The sequence below is a fragment of the Anolis carolinensis genome, chromosome 1 (assembly GCF_035594765.1).
Source record: "Anolis carolinensis isolate JA03-04 chromosome 1, rAnoCar3.1.pri, whole genome shotgun sequence".
Classification (NCBI taxonomy): Eukaryota; Metazoa; Chordata; class Lepidosauria; order Squamata; family Dactyloidae; genus Anolis; species Anolis carolinensis.
Genome location: NC_085841.1, coordinates 265,972,250 through 265,999,027, shown reverse-complemented (window position 1 = coordinate 265,999,027; position 26,778 = coordinate 265,972,250). Strand labels below are relative to the sequence as shown.

General features: G+C 39.2%; 1 protein-coding gene across 2 annotated transcripts in view; it reads left to right on the top strand.

Moving 5' to 3' along the window:
* Nucleotides 1-26,778, top strand: part of mob2 (MOB kinase activator 2) — a 140,679-nt gene that overhangs the window by 70,971 nt on the left and 42,930 nt on the right. Inside the window, exon 1 of one of the 2 annotated variants that reach the window (XM_008108139.3) lies at nucleotides 4,377-4,846. The exons of the other annotated variant lie outside the window; for it this stretch is intronic. Within the exon in view, the coding sequence (XP_008106346.1) occupies nucleotides 4,809-4,846 (38 nt within the window). The 5' untranslated portion in view covers nucleotides 4,377-4,808. Of the gene's footprint in view, nucleotides 1-4,376; nucleotides 4,847-26,778 lie in introns of those variants that run through there. 2 annotated transcript variants of the gene reach the window in all.

The window sequence follows — 26,778 nt, the reverse complement described above, 5'->3', positions numbered from 1 at the left end:
CTCACTGCCCGGTGAGATTAGGCAAGCCCCCACATTAGCAGCCTTTAAGAAAGACCTGAAAACATGGCTCTTCCGTTGTGCCTTTGGAGAGTAATCACTACATACATCCCTTTTGCTGCTCTCCTTCAATATTTGTCCTCCAGATTGCACTGCCACTTTATGACCCTGTTTTTACTCCTACTTCCTTTCTCACCCCGAGTTTTAACCTAGTGTTCATGTGTCCCGCCCTTGGTTTTATTGTTCTTTTGATCTTGTTTAATGTAGTGTATATTTTTCTTGTGTTGTTTAATGTGCTATGATTTGTTGTTCTATTATATTTTGTTATATTGTATTGTTCTGGGCATGGCCCCATGTAAGCCGCCCCGAGTCCCCGTTGGGGAAATGGTGGCGGGGTATAAATAAATATTATTATTATTATTATTATTATTATTATTATTATTATTATTATTATTATTAAAGGGAGCCAGTAATCAGTCCGGAATATTCCTGAATTCTTCTTCTGTATGGCAATGGCTTTCAAAGGGGATAGGATGAACTCATAGAGTTTTGGTGGCTGTGGTTCAAGATGACTTCTTGCTATTTAGTTTACACCTTAGAGGAAATGTTACCAATTTCTAAACAATACAGTAGAAGAGGATTGCCGCTGATATCTGCTATTTGTGGACTTCCTAAGCACGTCTAGTTGTGAGCATAGATGCTGAACTAGATGAGCATTTGAGTATGAACCAACGTGGCAGCTCTTCATTTCTTGGGATTCCTTCACCATTGAGAAATATAAATACTATCCAGTCTGGTTTATATTAAATACTGATAATGAAATGTAAATACTAAAAACTTGTAAATTAAAAAAGATGGAAACACTGAGCTGCCAAATAACATGGTGTATAATGGTGTTGTCCCAGGTAACTCATAGCTATTTTTAAAACCATTGCCTGCCAGATTGTAAGAGGATCAAAAGGTAGAATGTACAGATGGGCACTGAACAGCAGATGTTAAGATCAGTTGGAGAGTCAATGTGATGTACTGGTTAGAGGTTTGGAGAAATCCCGGTCCATATCCCTATTTTGTGAACTGTGAACTTCATTGGCAAGTCACCCTCTTTCAGCCAAAACTCCCTCAGAGTTTTTGTGACACAAGTGGGTAAAAGTGCACTTTGTTAGCAGGATGAATAAAAATTACAATAATCCTTAATTGAATAGGCTGTGGGAATAAACCAGCATGACTCCAGTAAAAACGATAGTGCCAAAATATGAGTAATTCTTGTAGTTTTACAATGAGACCAGTTAGCAATCGTTTTATAGTTGCCTTATTCAGATAGGCTGCTTTATTTTGTGAATTAATTCCACAGTAGTAGTTTCATTATTTCATTTATTGATTTGATATGACTTGTGTGATACAAAGTAATTTATAATAGTATGTGTAGTAGTTTTCAACAGTGAATTAAGATGTTGCCTGCAAACATACCAGTAAATTGGCACAGTCCCTAATTAGACTTCAGTAAATTGCATGTTGGGCACTGGATGTCCCCAGTCCTTGTGTTCTTGTTTCTTCAATGAGGGTGTTGGGATATAAGTAGAATAACTGTAGCTTAATTCTAGATGAGCTTTTAATTTCTTCTTCACACCCTTGCTCTTCTATATATTCCATAATTCTTATTCTAGTCTTTTTCTTTCACTTAGCTATGCTTTTAAATGCTCAAAATAATTTTTAAATACAGGAAGTTTACCATGGCAGGGGCCCAGTGATCCTCCTCCTCCTCCTCCTCCTCTTTTATTTCTATTCCCTCTTGCACAAATAAATGTTTTTCTCCCAGATTTGGATTCAAAGCTGTTCCCATGTGTCATTTTTTTTATCAACAGTTGCTGCGTTGCTGATACTTTGTTAAAATATCTGCTTGTATGCCTTCAAATCATTTATAACATGTGGCAACCCTAAGGTGACTCTTACCACACTTTTCTTGGCATGATTTGTATTGGGCAGAATATAGAAAAAAGACTTGTTTTCCCGAACTGCATGATTTTGGACTGTAGTTGAATTTCTTACAACATCATGCTCTTAGCTTTGTTTTAAATAAACAAATAAGTGTAACAGTGTAAGCTATTCAAATAAAGAAAATAAATCCTGCTATTTGAAACTAGAATAATGTGTGAAGTCTCATGTTCTTTTCCCTAAGTCAGAACAATTTAAGTGCCAAAGTCTCTTCAAAAATTACTGTTATTACTGTTATTATATCACATCCCTCTCTCTCTCTCTCCCCCCCCCCCCCCCAAGTCTAGGACTTAAAAGTTAGAAGAGATAGAGCTAAAGAGTTCATAACATACACAGTTCAAAAATTTGATTTGAACTATAAATAGCATTGAAAGAAATTACAAATATGACTATTAAAATAAAATGAAATAATAAAATAAATAAAGAATGCAAAGCATTGATCAGGTCTTTGAGGATTGAGTAAAGGCCTGCTTTAAAAAAAAGGCAACAGTCATTCTCCCGTGCTACATCTCACGGCTTGCTGCTATCTCACTAAATCACCTTTTCTCAGAAGATATCACAGCTCCTGTAGGGAAAGTCCCTAAATGAGAAAGCAAGTATGGGGCAGCAAGTCCAGACTACATATTGCAGTATGACTATGTGTTTCTCTGCTTACATGTGTATTGCTTCCTCTCAGCATTTGCTTGGGAGGAGAAGGAGTAGGGTCAGGCAGGAGAAGATGTCAGGCAGAACACTGAGTGAGTTGCAGTAGAGTAGTAGAGGTCAAAGTTGTGAATGCCACATGCCTTTCTTTGTATCCTCAAGGCTATTCTGTTGCCCAAATCTGTGTCCCAATGGAATTGCTGAAGAGAGTCAGGTACCAACATGGTTGACCTGCATCTGGAAATGGTGGGGATGAAGAGAGAGCTTAACTTTCATCTCATATAGCAAAATGCCTTGGGGTGGGCCCTGGAGATGTTTATCTATAGCATTGTTCAGTTGTTTCACACTTGCCATTTTTGTGTGTTATTTCTTGTTAATTGTGCATTTGTGGATTGTATTGTTATAAATCACACACACCACATACACGTGTTCTCATGCCATTGCCCTTTCCCCTCAACTCATTCTCATTTATTTATTTATTTATTTGTGCAAGAGGGAATGAGAGTGTTATGCTTGATTTTACTAATTTCCTCCACCTGTTAATTGTGGGTTAGATTAGCAGAAAATATACAGAGAAAGTGGTTTTCCAGCTCCCCCCTCTCAAGGCAGTCACCATTTCACATGCTTCCTTTTACATGTTTTTGTATAGTTCCTGCCTCATATTTTTCATTTATCCTGTTGGATGCTTTGAAAACACTCATTATTACATTAATGAACTAATATCTCTCCCAGTGTATGACTCAAGGAAGCTTGCATTTTTAGAGTTCCAGTTGAAATGCACTTTATGTGTCACTGAGGATCTTGGTCATTCCCGTATCTCCTTCAAACTCCTCTAACAGGTATGTTCATAGATTTCATATACAGAAAGTAATTTTACATATGGATAGGGGTGGAACTTCGATTTTGACCATGTACAAATCTCATATCTCGATCTTTCTTTTATACATGAATTCATAAGTACATGCTTAAAAGTCCCAGTGTGATTATCACAGGTTACCATCTGAATTCATATTGTTGTGTGTGTTCAAATTATTTCCAACTTATGGAAATCCTAAGGTGACCCTATCATAGGGCCATATTTATTCAGAGGGGATTTTCCTTTGTTTTCCTCTGAGGTTGAGAAAGTGTGACTTGCCATGGCTGACGGCAGGGGGGGGATTCAAATCCTGGTCTTAGATTTGTAGTCCAATGATCAAACCATACACTGTGCTGGTTCTCATCTCTCATTTTCGCATTGAATTCATATATGAAACTATCTTCCTTGTAGTGCAAAGATGATTTTGTTTTGTGGAACTAGTGTGTCTTCTCTAGCACCGGCATGTCTGCATTTGTTCTTGACTTTTTTTAAAAAAGAATAATAGTTTCAGTTCTGTATTGTTGAAACTTCATGAATCAGTAGGAGTGTTTTGCAACCAGGGAGCAGGGGAGCTGTAGAGGAAGAGATACTAAGCAGCCTCAGTAAAGACAGCATGATCTGGTGATTTATGCAGAGCAGCTTGTCTGGCAGTAGGCTGCTGAAAACATTCATCTGCCACCTGCTACCCCACAGTATGCTTTGCCTGGTTTTTGCTTGTGTTAAAAGTAGCTTACCTACCAACTAGTCTTCTCTGACAGCTTTGGTTATTATTCTGTCACACCTATTTGATTGTCTTCAGCTTGATCTCTTTCTGACATTCAGGAATCTAGATAGAAGCTACTCTGCTTTGTGTCTCCTCTGCCTTGTTCTCCTGTGGCAGCCTTCAGTACTTAAGTTATAAGTCAAGCCAGCTCAAGAGGATGTGCAATCTCAGAAGCTGCTTGCAGACTAATTAGAAGAGGAAGACGAAGGACATCAAACTTGGTTCTTCTTTGAAACATGTGAGAGGATGTAGCTTTAAAAAAAATCTCTTCCTTGTCCTGTGCTTCAGTTGCCAAATTCTAGTCCTTTTTGGAAAAGGTTGAAGGGTTTTGCGTATAAAGAGGTGGAGTATTTCACATCCTCGGGCTCTTGTTTTGCCTGTGGATATTTCCTTCCTGCTAATTGGCGCTCTCTGATTGTTCCTAACTGACGACTTTGTGGAACAGGAGTTTTCCTCACCAACAAATGCTGTTCTGATAAACAGGTGCTTCTGTTCTCACTAACGCAAGGACAGGCACATCTCATTCTGGAATTTTTCATAAAATTTCTGTCTGCAAACATGAAACTCAAGAAGAATGGATCTTATACACTGAACAGGTAAGGAAAGATAATCCTATTTTTATTAATATCTCACTACTACGAAAATTATTTGAAATAGGAATTGTTTGTGTCTCAAGTTAAGACAAAACCTTTTTTCTTGAGTTATATCACTGCTTCTACTACATTGCTCATTTACTGTATTTGTACTCACTTTGATATCAAAAACAAAGTGTGTTTAAAGATTGTTCAAGAGTTTTAAGGAAAAGGAAGTTTTTTATATATTTTTTGCACCCACAGAACAACAGGAGGTATTGCTCTCTGGTTTGTAGACAGAAGCCCAATGTGGGAGAAAAGTTCATCCAAGATCAGGCCATGAATTCTTGGCAAATGTGGACTTAGCTTAGATCTTCCATGCACAGATTCTGCTCTGAAACATGTTGGCTCTTCCTTATGGAAAACTGATGAGGCATCTTGGAAGCTGAAAGAATGCCATCTCTTTTGCAAGGCTTAGGAGTTCCTACTAAATACAGTAGCTTCAGGCATTAAAAACATCTCCCCATTTTTCATATCACCACAACAGTGTGATGGAATTTCCCATTGTTTGGCCTTAAAAAATTTACAGTGTGTTGGATCACAGTATGCATGAAGTATTTTCATAAAGGTCTGGAGGAACCCAACACATTATAGTTGCTTGCTGTCATAACTTCATGCTTATCATTTCATGCTCAGAACCTAAAGCAATTATGTAAATTAATTTACACACGGTAATGCAACTTATGCCGGTGGCTTTTATTGATACCTGAAAAAAATTGTAAAGCACTTCATTTTAGAAGTAGACTTTGACTCTTAAGTAGAGCAGATTGTTATGTATAGAAACAGATTTTACAGCAAGATTATTCAGTGCACTTGTTTTTGCTTCTGTTGTTGTATTTTCAAGAATATCCTTTGAATTTTTGCCTTAATCTTCTGTTACTCACTTGCTCCATAGGAATACTGATATTTTAAATAGTGTGCACAGCATGCATGGGGGCTGCATTCTGTATCCTAGTAGCTGATGATGCTGCTCTAGTCTGTGCAGACTAAGAAATTTGCTCTTATACAAATAACAGACTGTAATAGCTTAGTCTTAACTATTTAACCCATAGCCTCAAGTCTGTGTGTGTGTGTGTGTGTTTATGCGCCGAATGAGGAATGCAAGCTGAATAATAAAGTAAGATTCACACATATATCCTCCCCTATAGGTTTCACATACTAGTATTAAAGAAGGAAAGGGCAAATGGGTCACTGATTTCACTATCTAAACTTATGCAACATGAGCTCATTCCACAAGAAGCATTCTGAGAAAAAATGTAAAGATTTGAAGGCAGGAGATGTTTTTAAACTAACAAAAGGTCCCTTCTCCCCAGAGAAATTAGAAAAATCAGATTTGGAGGGAAAATATATTATAGAACATTTTCTTTTAGAAAGGCAAATAAAATGTTTAAGAAAAAAAATCGATTCTTCCAAAATTATTTCTAAAAAGTATGTAACAGGAAGACATTTCTAGAAGATAGTATATAGTATCTGATAGATTCAATTCCTAGTCTTAGCTTATTTTTCTCAGCTCATTTTATGAAGTATCTACATGGCTTTGTGAGGGAGAAATGTGTTAGTTTCTTTTATTACTGGGTTTTGCATCCCTATGAACAACTGAACAAAATCAAAGTTTGGGACCTTCTAGACAAAAACAAATAAAACTCTGGATTCCTTTGGGGGAAATTTCTTTCAATAGCAACAAATAAGGATGTGTTTTCGAAAGCTTAGATCACACCTGGGAACCTCTTTAGAATAGTGACCTGGCTACCTTTTCACTTTTAATACCTATTTTTAAAAATAAACTTACTGAAAGCTAGTCTAGAACATAACACTTGATTGACTGCCTAAGCACTATTTTGAATATTCAGCTCTGCCAGTTTTTCCTGTATGTGGGAGTATAGGTCTAGTTTTAACAAAAAAATTCATTTCTTAACATGGAAGGGAGAGTGTCTGTCTCTAATTAAATTCATTCCTAATTTATGTTTGTCTCATCCCAGGTGGCCTTATAACCTTATAGAATGGAAATAATGCCAATGAAAATAGCTCTTCTTGTGCAGCTTAAACTATTAATTTGTCAGCAGAAAGATAGATTGCCCTTGCAAACTTTGTCCTCTCATATCCTTTGTTCATAACAGGCTGTTTTGTGTGTGTGTGTGTGTGTTCTCCTCCTGGACAACCTAATGGGTGTGAGGCAAAAATGTACTGATGAAAAACTGAGAGGACAGTGCTGATAAGTAGCAAGTAACACGTGTTTGGTAGAACCTGTGCTCTTTCACCTGGGATAACCTCCTCACTCCCTGTTTTTACCCCTGTTGATGGAATATGCAGCAAGAATACCCAAGCTTCAATGTCTTTGTGTGAGCAAAGTCACAATACCAAATACTTCCTTTTTCTAGCTGCAGTTATACTTTAATATATGCTTTTTGTTTCATCATATACTGTGTGCGACTCCATTTTGCTAAAAAGGTCAGGTTCTGCTGAGGAATGCAAAAAAAAATTCATATCAGATGAGGTTTATTTTTCACAGAGTTATGTTTATGATCTGCAATATTCTGCTCTAATTAGTGTTCTCTGAACCAGTGATGATCCATGATCCATTGGTCGACTCTCTCTGGCTAGTTTTCTAAATATAAACTATTGTATGCAATGGACACAAATACGGTACTAATCCCTGTTACATATGGTGAGAGGAATTGCCAGTTTTCAACTATGTGTGTGTGTGTGTATGTGTGTGTGTGTGTGTATGGTTGGAGTTACATTTTTAAAAGTACCTGTTACAAACAAATTCAACTTAAGAACAAACCTACAGAATGTATCTTGTTTGTTACCTAGGGACTGCCTGTATACAAATTTCTGTGGAGAAAAAAAAGGCTTCAAAGCCAGTACAAAACAGAATGAAAATGTGAAACACAGTAATAGTAAATTAAAGACCTTTAGATACCTAACATCACAAAGAGAGACTTTAATAGCTTCTTTCCTTTATGTCTTAGGAAAGTTTGCCATTATGCATGTTTTAACCCTTTGCCCTCATGGCAAAATAAGGGGTAGTCTTGCAGTAGTATATGCAGGGCCATAGCCAGACAAAAATTTCCAAGGGGGGGGGGGACTTTTGTTTAGCGAAGCATGAAGAATAGTTCAATAACAAAATAATTTAGAAATCAGGCTCCATTGATAAACTTCAGTGTAGACCTAAGACAGATAAAATTCAGTGGACCCTCATGGGAATTTAGTTAACCAGTTAAAATTCATGTGTAGACCAGGTTTAAAAAAATGGGGGGGGGGGGGGGTTGAACCCCTAACACACAGCCCCCCCTCCCCCAGTTACAGCTCTGAGTATATGAAATGTTTTTTTCCAACTCTTATAACTGCCAAATATGAAATTGTGCAACACTGGTTGTAATACTTCAAAGGTATGTGACATTTCCACAAGAAATAATCTGGTCTTTAAATTGCAGTGGTGGCACATGGTGAAGATGATGAAATACCTATACAGTGTTCTCTCACCTATTGCTGGGGTTAGGTTCCAGGACCACCCGCAATAAGTGAAAATCCACGAAGTAGGGACACTATATTTATTTTAATATTTATACATTATTTTAGTAGTTATACATTATTTTAAGTCTTTATCAACCCATCGTGTGTTGATAAATTGCCTCCTTCTCCTCCCGTTGCCGCTTGGGATCCTTTTCTCTCGTTTCGGCTTCTCCTTCCTCCCTTCCTTAGGCTTGTAAATTGTAATTTTTATGATATATAATAGTCTTTTAGAGTTTATTGAAAAACCGCAAAACAGCAAATCCACAAAAGTGAACCGCGAAGTAGTGAGGGAACACTGTATTTTAATTGCATACTCATGCCTGCTACAAGAAGAAAAAGTTAACCAAAACAAACTTTTCCATGGGAGAGTCTTCAAAGATGAGGTCAATTTCAGTTTGGGGGAGGGGGGGCTCTCAAGAACAAGACTTGCTGACTAAGTCCTAGTTGAATGCAGACATTTCAGATTTGTTTAAAAGACTGAGCTTTCATACTCCTTTTTCTTGTTCCTTCGCCACTCTTGGGGGAGAGGGAACATGCAAGAGCAAGGGCCCTTCTGTCCTCAAATCTAACCCAATCTGCCTATAACCAAGTACAGTTTTAGTTGCTTCACCATTTGGAAAATTGCTGGTGATTGTGAAGGCCATGTTACTTTTTTGCGGGGCTAACACCTTGAGGTAGTGTGATAAAATGATGCTGGATGCATTTAGTAATGTTGATGTATTTTTCCATCTTGATAGGAATAGGATTACATTTTTGAAAGCAGAGGTAGCTTGTCATTGCTTGTGCCATTTCTTCCAGATCAGAGCTATAGGATCACTACCAATTGATACTGACGTCTGTGGCAATTACTGTCAGGTTTACTGACAGATACTGAGCATATTTTAAAGCATGACAGCTATAATATGAAAGTCGAAAGCAATTCTGAAACATTATGTTTATCATCTTCAGGTTCTATCAGATTTTGCGACTTTAATATATCTCTGGATACTGTTATCTTATTGTATTCACTTTTGAAATGCAAAATGTTAAGTTTCTTATCTGCATTTATAATGTAGAATTAGTGCAGTAAGACATTAATTTAACTGCTATGGCTCAATGCTATAGAATCCTGGGATTTGTAGTTTGGTTGTGCAGCAGCACTCTTTGGTAGAGAGAAGGCCACTGACCTTGTAAAACTACAATTCCATGATTTCATAGCATTGAGCCATGGTATTAAAGTGCTGTCAAACTTCATTAATTTTACAGTGAAGATGCACCCTTAGTAAGTTAGAAAATTCATGTAAGATACACAATTTACCTATTTGTATTGGTGTGTGTTTAGCCTGATGGGTATCTTAATAAACAAAAATATCATCTTTGTTCTTCTTTTTGATTAAATATGTGTGTATGTATCTATCTACTTCGGTAACAGAGGCTATATGCCTTTGGATATTTGTTCTTGTGGATTGTGAGAGATACTGGTTCATACCCGTTCAAGTTCTCAGTTTCCCACAGACCACTGTTTTGAGACAGAAGGAGCCTCTGAAGCCTTGCAAGAAATTCCAAAATCCTAATCGTTTTTCTGCTTGGTCTCATTCCTAACCTAAAATGTGTATGTGGTTGAAACTAGCAAAACATTTGAAAAGTTTCCATGGCTTTTTGTCTGAAGCAGATTTACTTGCTAGTTAAGTGGTTATTTACAAGCTGGGCTTTCTTTTCATATATATTTACATCTTTCAAGGATGAAGCCTGAATTACAACTCCCACTTGTCTTCTTTGTCCTTCACACTACTATGTTGTCCTCCTTTGCTGCTTATCTGCATCTGTTGTGTGTTTCTTTGCATTGCAGGTTAGTATTTCAGCAAATAATTTCTGTAGAACAGCATTCCATGTAGATAGGGAAAACTAAGCAGAGAATTGTTGTTTAATTAGAAAATACCTATTGTTCATTTAGTTCCAGACAGTTAACATGCCATACATTTTAACAGAGACAGGCAAAGTTGAAAAAATGGATTTGCTGGTAGTTTTGTTAAGATTTTTTTTTGTAAAAAAACATTATATGCTTTTAGTGTTTCTTGTTCTTGGGCATTGCTTTTGCTCAGTATTCTTCTGTGAACTATAACCTAATTCAGGTATTCAGTTGCAATCATGTGCGGGGAGGGGAGGAATATATGTGATAGCTCCAGGTGTATACATGTAAGCCCTGTGTTTGCTTGCCTTGCCACTCGACTAGATTGGGAGGATGGCTCTGCTTCTATCGATAAAAGCTTCTAAATCCTGAGGGAGCATACTTTGGTATAGATAGCTTCCTGCTGTAGATGCTTGTCCTCCAACAGGAATGCAAAAGAAAGGTGAGCCTTGAGCACACATCTCTGCTCTTCCCCTTGCAGGCAACTTGGAACACCTGGGTAGCTCTAATATGCCTTGGGAATGCATTACTGTGCACTATCTTCCAATATTTCTTCATAACTAGGAATGGAGTTATGTCTCTGTATAGAAAATTACTTGTGTGCAAGAGGGCATTTGCAAGGAAGTGGGAGGTGAAAGAGTTTTTGCTTTCCTTCTACATCACAAATAATAATTTCTCTCCTCCACCTGCTTCCCTGTATAGTAAAACCATTGCACTACATTGGAAAGAGCACTATCATAACCTCCTTAACTGCAATTCCAACGTGGTTAAAGAGGTTCTCTTGCAAATCCTGCAACAACAAACCCGAGATGGTTTGCAGCACTGCCTACCTTGGAGGAAGCCATCAAAGCCACCAACCAATTGAGAAATAACAAAGCCAGTGGACCTGATGGGATCCCTGCTGAAATCTTTAAAGAGGGTGGGCCTGGGCTGACACAACAACTCTACAAGCTCATTTAAAAAATGTAGGTGACCGAGAAGATCTCAATAGACTTCAAGGATGCCATTATATCATCTTTTTCAAAAAGCCAGAAAGAATAGAGTGTGGAAACTATCAAGGTATCTCTCTTTTAACCTCAGCTGGAAAACTCCTTGCAAGAATCCTTGCAAACCACCTTTTATGTATTTAAAAATACATCCTCCCTGAATCCCAGAATGACTTGCGCCCCTCCAGAGGAACAGTAGATATGATTTTCACTGCATGACAGCTCAAAGAAAAATGCAAGGGGAGATGGGAGAGAAGATCCAGATAGGATTTTCATGTGACAAGCTCTTTCTTGCATGTAGTTACTACTGCTGCTGCACTGCTAGTTTTGAAGAAACTATTGATAGTCACTTATGTGGCTGTGCCATTTGACAGCTGTTGGCAGCTATTTTGTATTGTCCTATTCAGACAGCAATCTGTATTAGGTAACGTTGAAGTTGTAGAAGGCAAATGTAAGAACTACTTTCTTAAAGTTCGCTTTAGTTTTGCCCATGCATATTTATGTATTTAAATTGAGGGCTGGCAATTTTGGCTACTTTGGAAGCCAGTTCTAAACAGAATTTATGTGTGCATAATTGATGCTTTCTTGTGGACAAAGTGTGCCATTCAGCTATTATTGGACTGCTGCTCCCAGCATTGCTCACCATTGGCTATGCTGGCTATGGCTGTTAGGACTTGTAGTTCAATAATACCTGGAAAGTCACACCCGTACTCTGTCAAGAGAAATAGCCCTAACACTAGTCATCACTAGTCTCCAATCCCCCCAATGTTTTTTGTTATGTGTTTTTGAATAAGAAAATGTACTTTATAAATAACAAACAATGTATAAATGCACATTCACATGGAACAATAAATAAAAAGAAAGATCAGCTTTCAAGTATCTTATCTTATTTATATTAGTATGGGTTTTATATGCTATTTTATGTATATTTGTTTTATGTTAATTGACATCATTATTGTTTTATACATTTTTATGTATTTTATTGTACCTCTGGGAGAAGGTGGCAGGATATAAATAAAGTTTTATTATTAATGTTATTAAAATGGTAGAAGCACAGAGTTGTGGCACAATTGTAGAAACACAAAGTTGTGGCAAAGATGCACAAAGCAAAAAGGCAGAAGCATCATTTTCTTCATACTGTACTCATTCTAGCCTCCCTCCCTCTCTTGCTCTCTCTTTCCCTCTCTCTCTTCATGAAGCCAAACATACCAGGAATAAAAACCACACAAAATCAACTAACCCAAAGTTCCTCAAAGCAGACAAGAACAAAGTAGACAGCAATCTCCCAGAGTGGAGAAGGGCACGAGGCATGGAGGCTGCTCCCTTGAAACCCTAAAGCCCTGTACTCTTGTTCTAGTGCTCCCTCTGGTGCTAGCTCTTAATTCTAAATGCTGGTCTTATGTCAAAGTGAAACCCGGGCTGAGCGACAGCTCTTAACTCAAGATGCTTTTAAGTTGGGATGCTCTTGAGTCGGGATGCTCTTAAGTTGGGATGTTCTTAAGTAGAGGTTCCACTTTAGTTTGTATGGCTAGTTAGATATGAGCCCCATTAAACTTATTGAGGTTTACTGTAGGTGAGGAAAAGACTGAAGACTTGTATTAAGTTGTATATGAGGCCTTAAAAACTATGGTAGATGGAACTTTAGAACAAGCGGTCTAAACATTGTGTGTGTATGTGTATGTGTGTGTATTGTGAATTTGTTACCCTTCCTGTTTGGCACCAATGACAGTTGATACCAGGAATTAGGTAGACAGTATTGTCTTTATTAGTTCAATTCAAGCTGTCAAATAAGCCACAGCTACTCAGACACTTTCACAAGTTCACATTTCCCAAACTATAGAATTCCTTCCTGTAGATATCACTATAGGAAAACTTGTATTGGCTTTTGAGAAGAGGGAAGAAGTCTAAGGAAGTGAATGGTGTTCTTTGAGATTGTTTCAGCATGACTCCAGTGATTTCCAAGTTAGAAAGGCAGTCTTATTATAGCCTTCTGATTTAAAACTAGCCAGATTAGCTATTAATATGCTAATTTCATTTTTATGAGTGTGTAGGAATATACTCAATCTGAATCCATAGCAGTGAACCTATTTAACATTACATCATGTGTTGGCTTTTTATAGTAGACCTGTGCTCTAAACAGTGCCGTTATTGTCACCTCAGCAATGTCTGGGAGCACATGCTAATGGCCAGACATCCACTGATAATGAGTTGTCTTTTGTACTGACTTTTCATTGTTTTGTAAGGAAAGCACTACTCAAAGGAGCCATTTTTCCCTTTCTTATGGAAATCCACTTTGTAGTGTACATAGTAAATGTCAACCAGTAATCTCTGAGAGTCAGCATGCTGTAGTGGTTTGACTATTATATTAGACCAGAGCTTTAATGTTAGTGACACACTTTTTCAGACATGTTTCTTTCACAACACAGAAATTCAGTTTTGCTAACAAACCAGACATTAAACCAACCCCTTGTAAGATATAGTGATACAGACATGAATTGTAATAATGAAATGTATGGGCGGTGGCGCAGCGTATTGAAGCGCTGAGCTGCTGAACTTGCAGACCAAAAGGTCACAGATTCGAATCCCAGAAGCAGAGTGAGCACCTGCTGTTATCCCCAGCTTCTGCCAACCTAGCAGTATGAAAACATGCAAATGTGAGTAGATCAATAGGTACTGCTCTGGCGGGAAGGTCATGCCAGCCACATGACCATGAAAGTGTCTATGGACAACGCTGGCTTTTTGGCTTAAAAATGAAGATAAGCACCAACCCCCAGAGTCGGAACGACTAGACTTAATGTCAGGGGAAAACCTTTACTTTTACCTATGGGGATACAACATATGAAAACCTCTAATAATTTATATATATATATATTAAATGCATGATTTATATTTTTTTATGTCATAGACTCAGCGGTTTCTGATTATGTTTGTGCAGCACACCTACACACTGCAGCCAGCAACTAATGTGTCACGACACACAAGTTGGAAAGCTCTGAACTACATTTTGAGACTATTGTATTCAAATCCCTACTCAGCAGTTGAAACTCAACGGGTGACTTTGAACAAGTCAAATTGTCTCAGCATCAGAGAAAGGCAAGGCCAAGCCTCCCCTGCACAAATCCTGCCCAGAAAACCCCTTCTTAGGTTCATTTTAGGGTTGCTACCCTGTTTCCCCTAAAATAAGACATCCCCAGAAAATAAGATCTAGTAGAGGTTTTGCTGAATTGCTAAATATAAGGCCTCCCCTGAAAGTAAGACCTAGCAAAGTTTTTGTTTGGAAGCATGCCCAATGAACAGAACACCAGAGTATGCAGGATCGGTATATGTATATACCATAGAGTGTTGTATATGGAAATATTGCTAGTAACAAATTCTTGATAGTATTCACAGTTTGTCTGGTTATGCTGGTTTGTGATGACAACTACTGCACAGTATATAATAAATGTTCATTTTTTTTTGTTCAACAATAAATGTGAATTCTTCTTCATGGAAAAATAAGACATCCCCTGAAAATAAGACCTAGCACATCTTTGGGAGCAAAAATTAATATAAGACACTGCCTTATTTTCGGGGAAACACGGTAGCAGTAAAATTGACTGGAAGATATAATGCATCAAAGTCTCTGCATCTTTTTGAACCATTACTATTGTAAATAATGTATGTTATATACTATCATTTCAATATGTATGTATGTAAATGTAAGCAACAGTAGTCTTACTGTTTCATGAACCTGTAGTTATTTTTGATCCGAAAAGCTTAATTCTAGCAGTGTACAGATTATAAACTAGGATCTAGAGTTCTCTATGTTTTGCAAGTCACTTGCATCAAAATTCCCTGTGCTACATTAGATTAGTGGTTCTCAACCTGTGGGTCCCCAGATGTTTTGGCCTTCAACTTCCAGAAATCCTAACAGCTGGTAAACTGGCTGGAGTTTCTGGGAACTGTAGGCCAAATCACTTGGGGACCCACAGATTGAGAACCACTCCATTAGATGATGTTTGAATAAGTTCTTTTGCATAGTAGCATCACTGCAAGGTGTTTGAAGGACTTCATGGATAAGAGGTTTTGAAAATTCAAGCGGACACAAGCTATCCTTGGTTTGTTTATGTTCTGCTTAGAAAGTATAAAGTACAGTGACTTCTCAGCCTTACTAATCTCAAAGACCTTTTTAAAAATTGTGTATTTGTGAATGTGTGTACAACAGTTTTAAACAATACCCGTTTCTTGAATTCCCTTATTAGTCAAAGCAAGAGTAGTTCTGTTGTATCAGTGGGAACTTGGTAAATCAACTCTTATATAGATTTCATGTTAGTCCCAACCAAAGCAGACCTTTTGAATCAAGGAATTTACACAAGTTATGGACATAGCATGTTTCTATTGATATGGTTATCAAGGAGTGGGATTAATTTAGTTTAGACTAATGATTGGATTTAGATGATTATCAAACTGTAGAACTTTGCTATAAAAGTATGTAGTGTTATGGTAGACAGGCATTCTCACTTATTTGTTTTCATCAACTATAATTAAGATTAACCACAGATTGCTAATTCACATGACATAGAAAGCTGCAGTTAATCTAAAATGGAAGAAAAAGTGGCGGAATGATTGCAGAATGCAAGTGTGAGACTTGCTACTACTGGTTTTGATAACATGATGCTATGGCTTAGCATTCCATCCAAATGAGCCACTGAGGTGCTTTTCTAGCTAAAAACATGTTTCTGGTGTTGTCGTCACATGTAACTGTATTAATTAAAATGTAGAAGGGCCCTTCAGAATGATCTGAATGTGCTCGAAAAGTGACACATATTTGCAGAATTTTTGTTCCAAAGACAACACAAAGATAAAATTGAGAAACTGTTCTACAGCGTAAAGTATGGTTTTTTAAACAAGCCTCTTAAATACCTTGAGCTTGAATTGTATTTATAGCTAAGCATTATTTTCTGGTACCTATGTGTTTAATAAAACTACCACCTCTTATTTTTAAATAAATAAATTACCATACTCTTCAGCATACAAAAAAAAGCCCAATGGGCAATTCATGGTAGTGCAGTGTTCTAACAAAAAACAACAGTCTAAACCCCATCTGGCTCCTAAGCGATGCCATCTTGAATTGGCAACACAATAATCCTAAATTGCGTAGTAGTTTTCTCTAGGGCATGTCAAGTGAGAGACCAATTGACAAATATTTACATCTTATTTTCAAGCTGAGTATATAAAGGAAAAGGGGGATGACTAAATCCAGCTGTCATTTCTATATAGAGTAGATATATTGAATATCTGAGTCGTTAAGTTAAGATGTGGTCTTGCAGTGGATTCACATATAACCCGTGTGATATAGGCATTTCTAAAAAAAAATTAATTGCTGTCTGCTTTGACTCATGGTATTCTTGGCTGGATAAAATTATCATGAAGGATGCTGAGTGCTGTGATGGGATGGTATAAACAAAAATGCATATTTGGTTAAATTGGCATAATTCGTACGTCTTATGGAATTCTACACTTTTGGGGTCTGAATTTGCATTTGTTTGACATTGAAACACAAAGATGGGTTTGTAATTAGAAAATGATTTGGTCCTGATCAACATTTTAGCATGTGTGCACTGTAACAAGTTTTCAAATCAGTTTGCATAATCTCTTGAAAGATAATATATTCAGTACTAAAATGCTATAAGTCAGGTAATTTGCTGTGTTTATATCATTGATGGAAATACCTCTTGCAGAATGGTTTACTACCTTGTAAATATTCTGATGTTTTAATAGTACATTCCTGAATCTTTGGAATTTAGCAATGTAATTCCTTGAAGTTTAACAAGATAGTCTCTACAGTAATGGAAGTGACTATCAGAAAATCCAGCAAACCTTCCACTTTCCACTGTCCTTGAACAAATAGTCTTGCCAGATTTCACCCTTCCCTTGACATTTATCTTTGTGAGAATGATTTTAGTCCTGTCTGCCATTTCCTTTTTTCTAGAGAAGGGAGGGGTTAAGATTTGTAATTACTTTTCTGAGCACAGAAAGCAATGACCACACATGTTCTGTTCATGCTTTTATGATCTTGAGTTGCGTTTTGTGCACTCTTGTACTAAATGCATTTGAAAATACTAAAGGCATATTTTTTTCAAGGACTACTTAAAAAACTTAGATAGCAGCAGTTATATTTGCTCCACTGGTCATCATATTTCTGACATAACGTTTCACAGAGGAATTGGCATAATTTTCCCTTATTCTGTTGTTTAGATGTTAAGTTTCAACACTTACCATATATACTTGAAGATAAGCCGAGTTTTTCAGCCCTTATTTATGAGCTGAAAAAGCCTCCCCCCCCCCTATAATCAGGTCAAGGTCAAGGCCAGCAACAGAGCCTGCAGGCTGTTGCTTACAATAGGTGATCTATTTCTTTCTTCTCTCTTATCAGTGTGTTTTCTTTTGCAAAGCCTCCCTTGCTCTTAATCAAGGGAATGTTTTGAAAAGAGAAAGACACCCTTGCAAGTCAGGAAGAAAAATATATATTCATTAATCTTATGAAAGCATTTCCCCCTGAAATATTTGTTAAACTCTCCTACAGATATATAGGCATTAACCCCTTGCAAGCTTTTGCCATCTGTATGTACCTTTATATGTGTATCTATCTATATACATTAATTTTATATATAGATTTCCCCTCATATGTTTGCAGGTCTTTGCAGATCCTTTATTCATGTAGATCCATGTACCTGTATCCATACATACACATTATTTTTATATATGAATTTACCCTCATATGTTTGCTAGTTTCTGTAAATATCTATATAAAGAGAGATGTCTGGATAGATTTGAATATATTCTTACCTACCTATATATAGGCTGTTTCTATCTGCTGCCTGCCAGCACAGGAGAAGGGAGTCCTGCTGGCCCACCTCTGGCCCTGCTACTCTGGGGTAAGGAGGAAAGGAAGAGAGTGGAGGAAGCCCTTAAAAACACCTGCTTCTGGACACTTCTCGGGAGACGGCCTACACCGAACTATGGTTCCTGACTAAAAAACTGTCCTTACTAAACTAATCGGTGCTACTGCCACGTGGCTTTTCTCCATTTTTGTTTTGGCTCCCATCCCTTTTAAAAATTTTGTTATTTAATTGTGTAAGTGAATAGACTTTTTTCCCCCCCTTTGGTGTGTGTGTGCGTGTATCAAAGGTGGGAGTGAGAAAATTTTAACTTTTTCCAGGGGAGACAGATGTGTCTGTGGTAGGAAGGGGTTTGTGAGTCTGGTATTAAGGTCATAGGAAGAGATCACATAGGATTTGAGAGTACCTGGAGTTTAATTGATTGGTAAATTGATGGTTTTAGAATGTGAACGATGGTCTGTGAATGTTGGTTGATATATTGTTGAATGAAAGGCTGACGGAAAGAGACAGTAGGAACGGGGTGTGAATTTTGAAAGACTAGAGTGGTTTACTATAGGAAGGTTCCGGAGAAGATAATAGGAAATGTGTTCGCAGGAAACTCCGAGGAAAAACGATCTTTCTCACTTATGTGACCTTTTGGGAAAATCGTTCAGTACAGTTTTGCATCAGTTGGAGATACTGAACAAGAAAATTGACCATCTTTTTAAAGGAATTTCCCTGATTGTGAAAAATCCTTCTCCTATTGACATTATAACAACTGTACCAGCCAGTTTCATTGATATTGATGAGGAATTAAGCGCTCTGAAAGGCCAGGGAAGGAAGAGGCTAGAGGAGCAGAAGGTAGTCAATAGGTCAGATCATGAAGTGGCTAGGGAGGGGGATGGGTTTTTATCGAGGGGAGAGGGACGGGGGAGGGAAGGTTGGAAAGAGAACAATAGAGTCGTACAGAGGACAAACAATACGTCATTCGTTGAACTGTTTGGACAATCTCTGGACACTTCCTGCAATTCCCAACATCTGTTACGAACTAATAGGGTGGCAGTAGAAGTTTCAGACCCATTATTGAACAGAGGCAGATGGACATCTAAGCGAGCGGTCCAGTTATCTCTATCGCAAATTCTATCTGTAAGCTGGTCGGAAGTGAAGATCAAGACTATTGACTGGCTTTGTAGAGATTACCAATCCTGTAACCGCTCCTTGTGTCTTCTTATTGGACTGGAAGACAGAATGTTAATAGAGGAATTGTTTTTGCGTGGGCCCAAATTACAACAGTGGGGCATCACTCTTAGAAGGGTATTAGTAGACCCATTGATTCGCCCCTTGGTCGTCGGGCTGAACTTTGATATACAAGACTCCTCAATGTCAAGTCATGCCGGTCCTACCCCTCAATCCTGCCCTCAGTCTTCTTTTTTATTTAGTCCCATTCCCACGTTAGAAGATGCCAGGTCAGATGACTCCTTTTCTCTCCCACCAGTGGAGATAGGCTCCTTCCTTAAACGAACAAGCCCATTCGGAGGCTTTCCTTCTCAGGACAGCTGACTATCCCCCTTACATGACAACTTCAATCAGCCAACCCACCAGGGGGAAGCGGGTTCTCACGGGTGGAACTCTATAGAGGTGGTGTGGGGGAGGAGGAAGAACGGTCACCTGCGTCCCAGGGAGAAGCGCAACAGAGTTCTTGTGACCCTGGAGAGGAATAGGTGTGGTAGTCTTCAGGACAGACCCCCCAGCCTTAAGGTCTTGCTTTTGAACGCCAGATCCATAAACGGTAAAACAGCTGTCATCCAGGATTTGATCCTGGATGAGGGAGCAGATCTGGCTTGCATCACCGAGACGTGGTTGGACGAGCTGGGTGGTGTGAATCTCACCCAGCTATGCCCACCGGGTTTCGGGGTGCATCAGCAGGCCAGGGTTGGGTGGCGGGGAGGAGGAGTCGCAGTGATCTTTCGGCAGTCCATCGCCCTGATCAGATGCGCCGTTCCGCAGTCTTCGAGGTTTGAGTGTGTCTTCCTGAAGGTGGGAACCCGAGACAGCTTGGGGATTCTGCTGGTGTACCGTCCACCCCGCGACCCAGCAGTCTCTCTGTCCGAGCTAGCAGAAGTGGTCTCCAATTCGGCCTTGGTCTCCCAACAACTCATAGTTTTGGGGGACTTTAACATTCATGCCGAGACCACTTTGACAGGTGCAGCTCAGGATTTCATGGTTGCCATGACGACCATGGGGCTGACTCAAGTTATATCTGGGCCCACACATCAGGCGGGACACACGTTGGACCTGGTTTTTATTGTGGACGGTGGGACAGTCATAGTGGAAGAGCAAAATATTCTTCCATTGTCATGGTCTGACCATCATCTGATCTGTTTAAGTTTCGCCGTGGCTTCTAACCTCCGCAGGGGTGGTGGACCCATTAAGATGGTCCGCCCCAGGAGGCTGATGGATCCGGATGGACTCCTGAGGTCTCTTGGGGATCTTCCTGTTCTGGAGACTGGCAATCCTGTTGATATCCTGGCTGATCGTTATAACAGCGAGTTGGCAAGGGCACTTGACACGATTGCTCCCGAACGTCCCCTTTCGCTGCGTAGAGTCACATCGACTCCTTGGTTCACTGAGGAGCTGGCTGTGATGAAGCGTGCGAGGAGGGGACTAGAGTGCATCTGGAGGAAATCTCAGGATGTTTCTAACCAAGCATGGGCTAAAGCCGCTATTAAGGCTTACTCCGTGGCTCTGCGAGCAGCCAGGAAAGCTTTCACGACTGCCCGCATAGTGCCTGCAGCCAACAGGCCATCGGAGTTGTTCCGAGTTGTTGGGGAGCTCCTGCGGCCTCCTGAGACCCAGGGGCTTCCTGATGACTTGGCAACTCGGTGCAGCGATTTCGCGCACCATTTTGCAGGCAAAGTTGCTCAGATACGTCGTGAGTTGGACTCCAGCTTAACTGTAGTTCCAGCGGAGGTAACCGAGGTACCTGTCTGTTCGATCTTATGGGATTCTTTCCGGCTTGTCCTTCCTGATGACGTGGAGGGGATTCTTGGGTCTGTGAGGGCGACCACTTGCGCTCTGGATCCTTGTCCTTCTTGGCTGGTTAAGCTGGCCAAAGATGGGTTGTTGGATTGGTTTGTGGCTATTATAAATGCCTCCCTGGTTCAGGGGTCAGTTCCATCCTGCTTTAAGCAGGCGGTAGTAAAACCGTTATTAAAAAAGACCTCGTTAGACCCATCTGAATGTAACAACTACAGACCAATTTCCAATCTCCCATTTTTGGGCAAGGTTCTGGAGCGGGTGGTTGCCACACAGCTCCAGGAGTTCCTCGATGACACTGATTTTCTGGACCGCTCGCAGTCTGGCTTCAGGCCTGGGTACAGCACCGAGACAGCTTTGGTCGCCTTGGTGGATGACCTCCGCAGGGAGCTGGACAGGGGGAGTGTGACCCTGCTGGTTCTCTTGGACATCTCAGCGGCTTTCGATACCATCGACCATGGTATCCTTCTGGGGAGGCTCGCCGGGATGGGACTCGGTGGCACGGTTTTGCTGTGGCTTCGGTCCTTCCTGGAGGGCCGTTCCCAGATGGTGAAGCTGGGGGATACCTGCTCGGACCCCTGGCCATTGACCTGTGGGGTCCCGCAAGGGTCTATCTTATCCCCCATGCTATTTAACATCTACATGAAACCGCTGGGAGAGGACATCCGGAGTTTTGGAGGGCGTTGCCATCTCTACGCGGATGACACGTAAATCCACTACTCGTTTCCATCTGAATCCAAGGAAGCCCCTCGGATGCTGAACCAGTGCCTGGCCGCTGTGGCGGACTGGAAGAGGAGGAACAAGCTGAGGATCAATCCTGACAAGACAGAGGCTCTCCTGGTCAGTCGCTCGTCTGATCGGGGTATCGGGTGGCAACCTGTGCTGGACAGGGTTGCACTCCCCCTGAAATCACAGGTCCACAGTTTGGGGGTCCTCCTGGATTCAGCGTTGACGCTTGAGGCGCAGGTGTCGGCGGTGGCCGGGAGGGCTTTCGCACAACTCAAACTTGTGCGCCAACTGCGACCATACCTCGTGAAGTCTGACTTGACCACGGTGGTCCATGCCCTAGTTACCTCTAGACTGGACTACTGTAATGCGCTCTACGTGGGGCTTCCCTTGAAGACGGCTCGGAAATTACAACTGGTCCAACGCTCGGCTGCCAGATTAATAACGGGGGCGAGTTACAGGGAGAGATCTACTCCCCTGTTTAAGGAGCTCCACTGGCTGCCGTTCACTTTCCAATCCCAATTCAAGGTGCAGACCATCATTTATAAAGCCCTAAACGGTTTGGGACCCACCTACCTTCGTGACCGTATCTCCTACCATAAACCTGCCCAATCTCTTCGATCATCAGGAGAGGCCCTCCTGTCGCCACTGCCTGTATCCCAGACCCGCCTTGTGGGAACAAGAGAGAGGGCCTTTTCTGCTGTGGCCCCCCGTTTGTGGAACTCACTGCCCATCGAAATCAGGCAAGCCCCCACTCTTTTAGCCTTCAGGAAAGATTTAAAAACCTGGCTTTTCCGATGTGCTTTCGGAGAGTAACTATTACACACTTCTTTTGTTACTCCCCCCAACATCTATCCTCTAGATTGTTTTTCTATCTTATGTCCCTGTTCCCCGTGGTTGTATTCTTATCCTTTTCTCACCCCAAGTTTTAACTAAGTGTCTCATGCGGCCTGCCCTGTTATATTGTTGTTTTTTTTGGTTGTTTTTTTGATTTTGTGTTGCACTGTACATGATTATTTATTGTATTGTTTAATTGTATTATGATACGTTGTTTTTATATTTTGCTATATTGTACTGTTCTGGGCATGGCCCCATGTAAGCCGCCCCGAGTCCCCGTTGGGGAGATGGTGGCGGGATATAAATAAAGTTTTTGTTATTATTATTATTATTATTATTATTATTATTATTATTATTATTATTATAGGGCTTGCAAATATTACAGCGGGGAAATGAACACACAAATATATAGAGACATGCCTAGATAGATATGAATTCTTCTATATATATATATATAAAAGAGTGATGGAATCAGGGCATCGGAAAAAACAACAAAACTACAGGCCCCCAACCTCGAAATTTGACAACACAACCCATCATCCACGGCTCTAGGTTGATACAACAAAAACAAAAGAAAAATAAAGTCCTAATTAGAGGGACAGGAATAATTGTTTTTATCCAATTGCTGCCAGTTAGAGGGCTAAGGTCCACCCACTTGGTCTCCTAGCAACCTACTCAGCCCAGGGGACAGGCACAATTCGGCCTCACTTAGGCCTTTTCCACAGATTATCTGATTTTAACTGGATTATATGGCAGTGTAGACTCAAGGCCCTTCCACACACCTATATTACCCATTTATAATCTTATATCATCTGCTTGGCACTGAATTATCTTGAGTCCACACTGCCAGATAATTCACTTCAGTGTGCATTTTATACAGCTGTGTAGAAGGGGCCTCATATAATCAAATTCTAAACAGATAATATAAGATAAATATACAGTAGAGTCTCACTTATCCAACATAAACAGGCTGGCAGAACGTTGGATAAGTGAATATGTTGGATAATAAGAAGGGGTTCAGGAAAAGCTGATTAAACATCAAATTAGGTAATGATTATACAAATTAAGCACCAAACTTCATGTTATACAACAAATTTGACAGAAAAAGTAGTTCAATACTCAGTAATGCTATGTTGTAATTACTGTATTTACAAATTTAGCACCAAAATATCACAATGAATTTAAAACATTGACTACAAAAACACAGGGACGTAGACCCCCTCTACCCTCACCACTTTCACAGTACACAAACAACCAAATGCATATTAAACATAAAGACAACCATACAACAGACATTCAATACCATCACTACCTCAACAAGTTCGCACCAACACCACCAGACAATGTCACAGCAACGCGTGGCCGGGCACAGCTATATTTATTATAATAGATGTGTTTATGTACTGTATAATATAATAGTCTATACAGGATGCTCCCAAATTACAAAATATAGTATGACAATATGTACAGAGTGCCCCCAAAATTCACCATACATAGGAGAAATGGGAAATTGTAGCGAAATGTACCTTGAATTACAAAATATTCCTTTACGAAAGTGTATATACTGTATATTGAAAATATAATAATAATAATATGTACAGGGTGTCCCCAAAAGTCACAATAGATAGGAGAAATTGGATATTGTAGCTAAATGTACCTTGAATTACAAAATTATACACACACACACATGCACACACACACACACACACACACACACACACACACACACACACACACATATATATATATATATATATATATATATATATATATATATAACAATATATGCGAGGTGTCTCTAAAAGTCGTCATAGATAGGATATATATTTATATTAATATTACTAGCTGTGCCCGGCCACGCGTTGCTGTGGCGTTGTATGGTGATGTTGGTGAGAACTTGTTTATATATACAGGGCTTGCAAATATTGTAGGGGAAATGCACATGCACACACACACACACACACACACACACAGGGATTTGCAAACGTTTCAGGGGGAAATGCATATGTGAAATTAGTATCTATAATTATAAATCTACAGTATATCTAGCTCTGCATTGTTTATATAAGCATTGAATGTTTGCCTGTTACTATGTTGGAAGCCGGCCTGAGTCCCCATGGGGAGATAGGGTGGGATCCAAATGAAGTTTTTATTATTATTATTATTATTATTATTATTATTATTATTATTATTATTATTAGGTTATTGTTAATACCATATTGTTTTTGTTGCCCCTACTTTTCCACTTATAGAGCTAGATTATTGTTTTTCTTTGAAATACAGTAAATATTCAAAAACATTTAACCTACTGATGCCTCGATTAATGAAATTTTATTGATATCTAATTTTATTTTGAAATTTACCCGTAGCTGCTGCATTTCCCACCTTCGGCTTATACTCGAGTCAATAAGTTATCCCAGTTTTTTGTGGTAAAATTGGGTGCCTCGGCTTATATTTGGGTCGGCTTATACTCGAGTATATACGGTACATAAAGATCCCGTAACTGAAGGCAATACATTCTCAGCTGAACTACGGTTACATGAAACTGCAGATATCTCTGGATGCCTTTGAATGATCTAATGTCAATTCCTAACATCCCATAGAAATGCATTTGAGGACCTATAAATTCCTAATGAGATTTTTTTCCATTAGAATAATAAATAATAATATAATAAAACTTTATTTCTAGACTGCCCTCTCTCCCCAGAGGGACTCTGGGCGGTTAACATACATATAAATGGCAAACATTCAATGCCACTCTCTAATTGAGTGGACCAAAAATGCACATTGGTCACAGAAAACTGAGTTACAAATGGAAAATTGGATGAAAGGAGAAAAATAAACATGACTGACAAAACTAATGAACAGGAGAATTCCACACTGCCTTTTGTGAGGGGTAAGTCAATGCAAACATATCATGCTGATGACTGTTGTCTTACTTCTGTGTAGTCTGGTTCCAATTGATTGGAATACACAGGAAGAATAGTTTGCTGATGTCTTGACCTGTGGTTTAGCTGAATTCCAAGGGACTGTCTTAGCAACAGACCGAAGCTGTCACCTAGCAGCATTACTAGCTAAAGTTTATACATTATAATTTTTGTTCCTGAGTTTTGCCGGTTTCAAATAGCTACACTATAATAATGCATCCAATTAAACCAGAATGTTATTCTTTATAACACCCACCCCACATGCATTTTTGAGCTTGCCATCCTGAGACCAACATGGAGAAGAATGAAAATGTGGCCAAAGGCAATTTGTGGTTTGCAGACTGTAATCTAGGTTCAGTTTTTAGCTCAGATGATGGCAGGAAACTGAACAACGCCTGGAAACCAAAATACTCAGTTGAAGAAATTTAAAAATGATATTGCCATGCTGTAGATTTCTGTTATAAGAGATACAATTACAACTTGCTAAATATATAGTTTATTGCTCTCCATATATGTATGAAGGAACCTCTGTTCTCATAGTTTCTCCTGCACATGAGTGACATAGATGGAAACAGTTAATAATAATAATAATAATAATAATAATAATAATAATAATAATAATAATAATAATAAATAGTTGTTTATTTATACCCTGCCTCAATCTCCCCCGAAGGGGACTCGGGGCGGCTCACAGATAGTATCAGATAAAACAGTGACAATAAATAATACATCAGTAAACAAAAACATACACCAATTATAAAAATTTAAACATTAACCTATGAAAATAAAAACACACTTAATAAGACACGGAATTAAAAACAGCGAAGTTGAGTAATAGAGTAGCTAAAGTGCACTTTGTTAAAGTTGTAAACTCAAGATAACAGATAAAGTTAACTACCTTAAAAGCATTTTTACATATTACACAGAAAGGGAACGCTAATCGGAGATGATAAAACATGTGTAGATCAAACTCCCAAGCTACCTTCATACCCAGCATTCTCCTGTAGCTTGCATCAGTCAATCAGTTATGTAATTCCATTATGACTGAGGCTTTTTCATATTGTGGATTCATAACTCTAGTGTTATAACTATAATACAGAAACCAACTGTTATATTCACA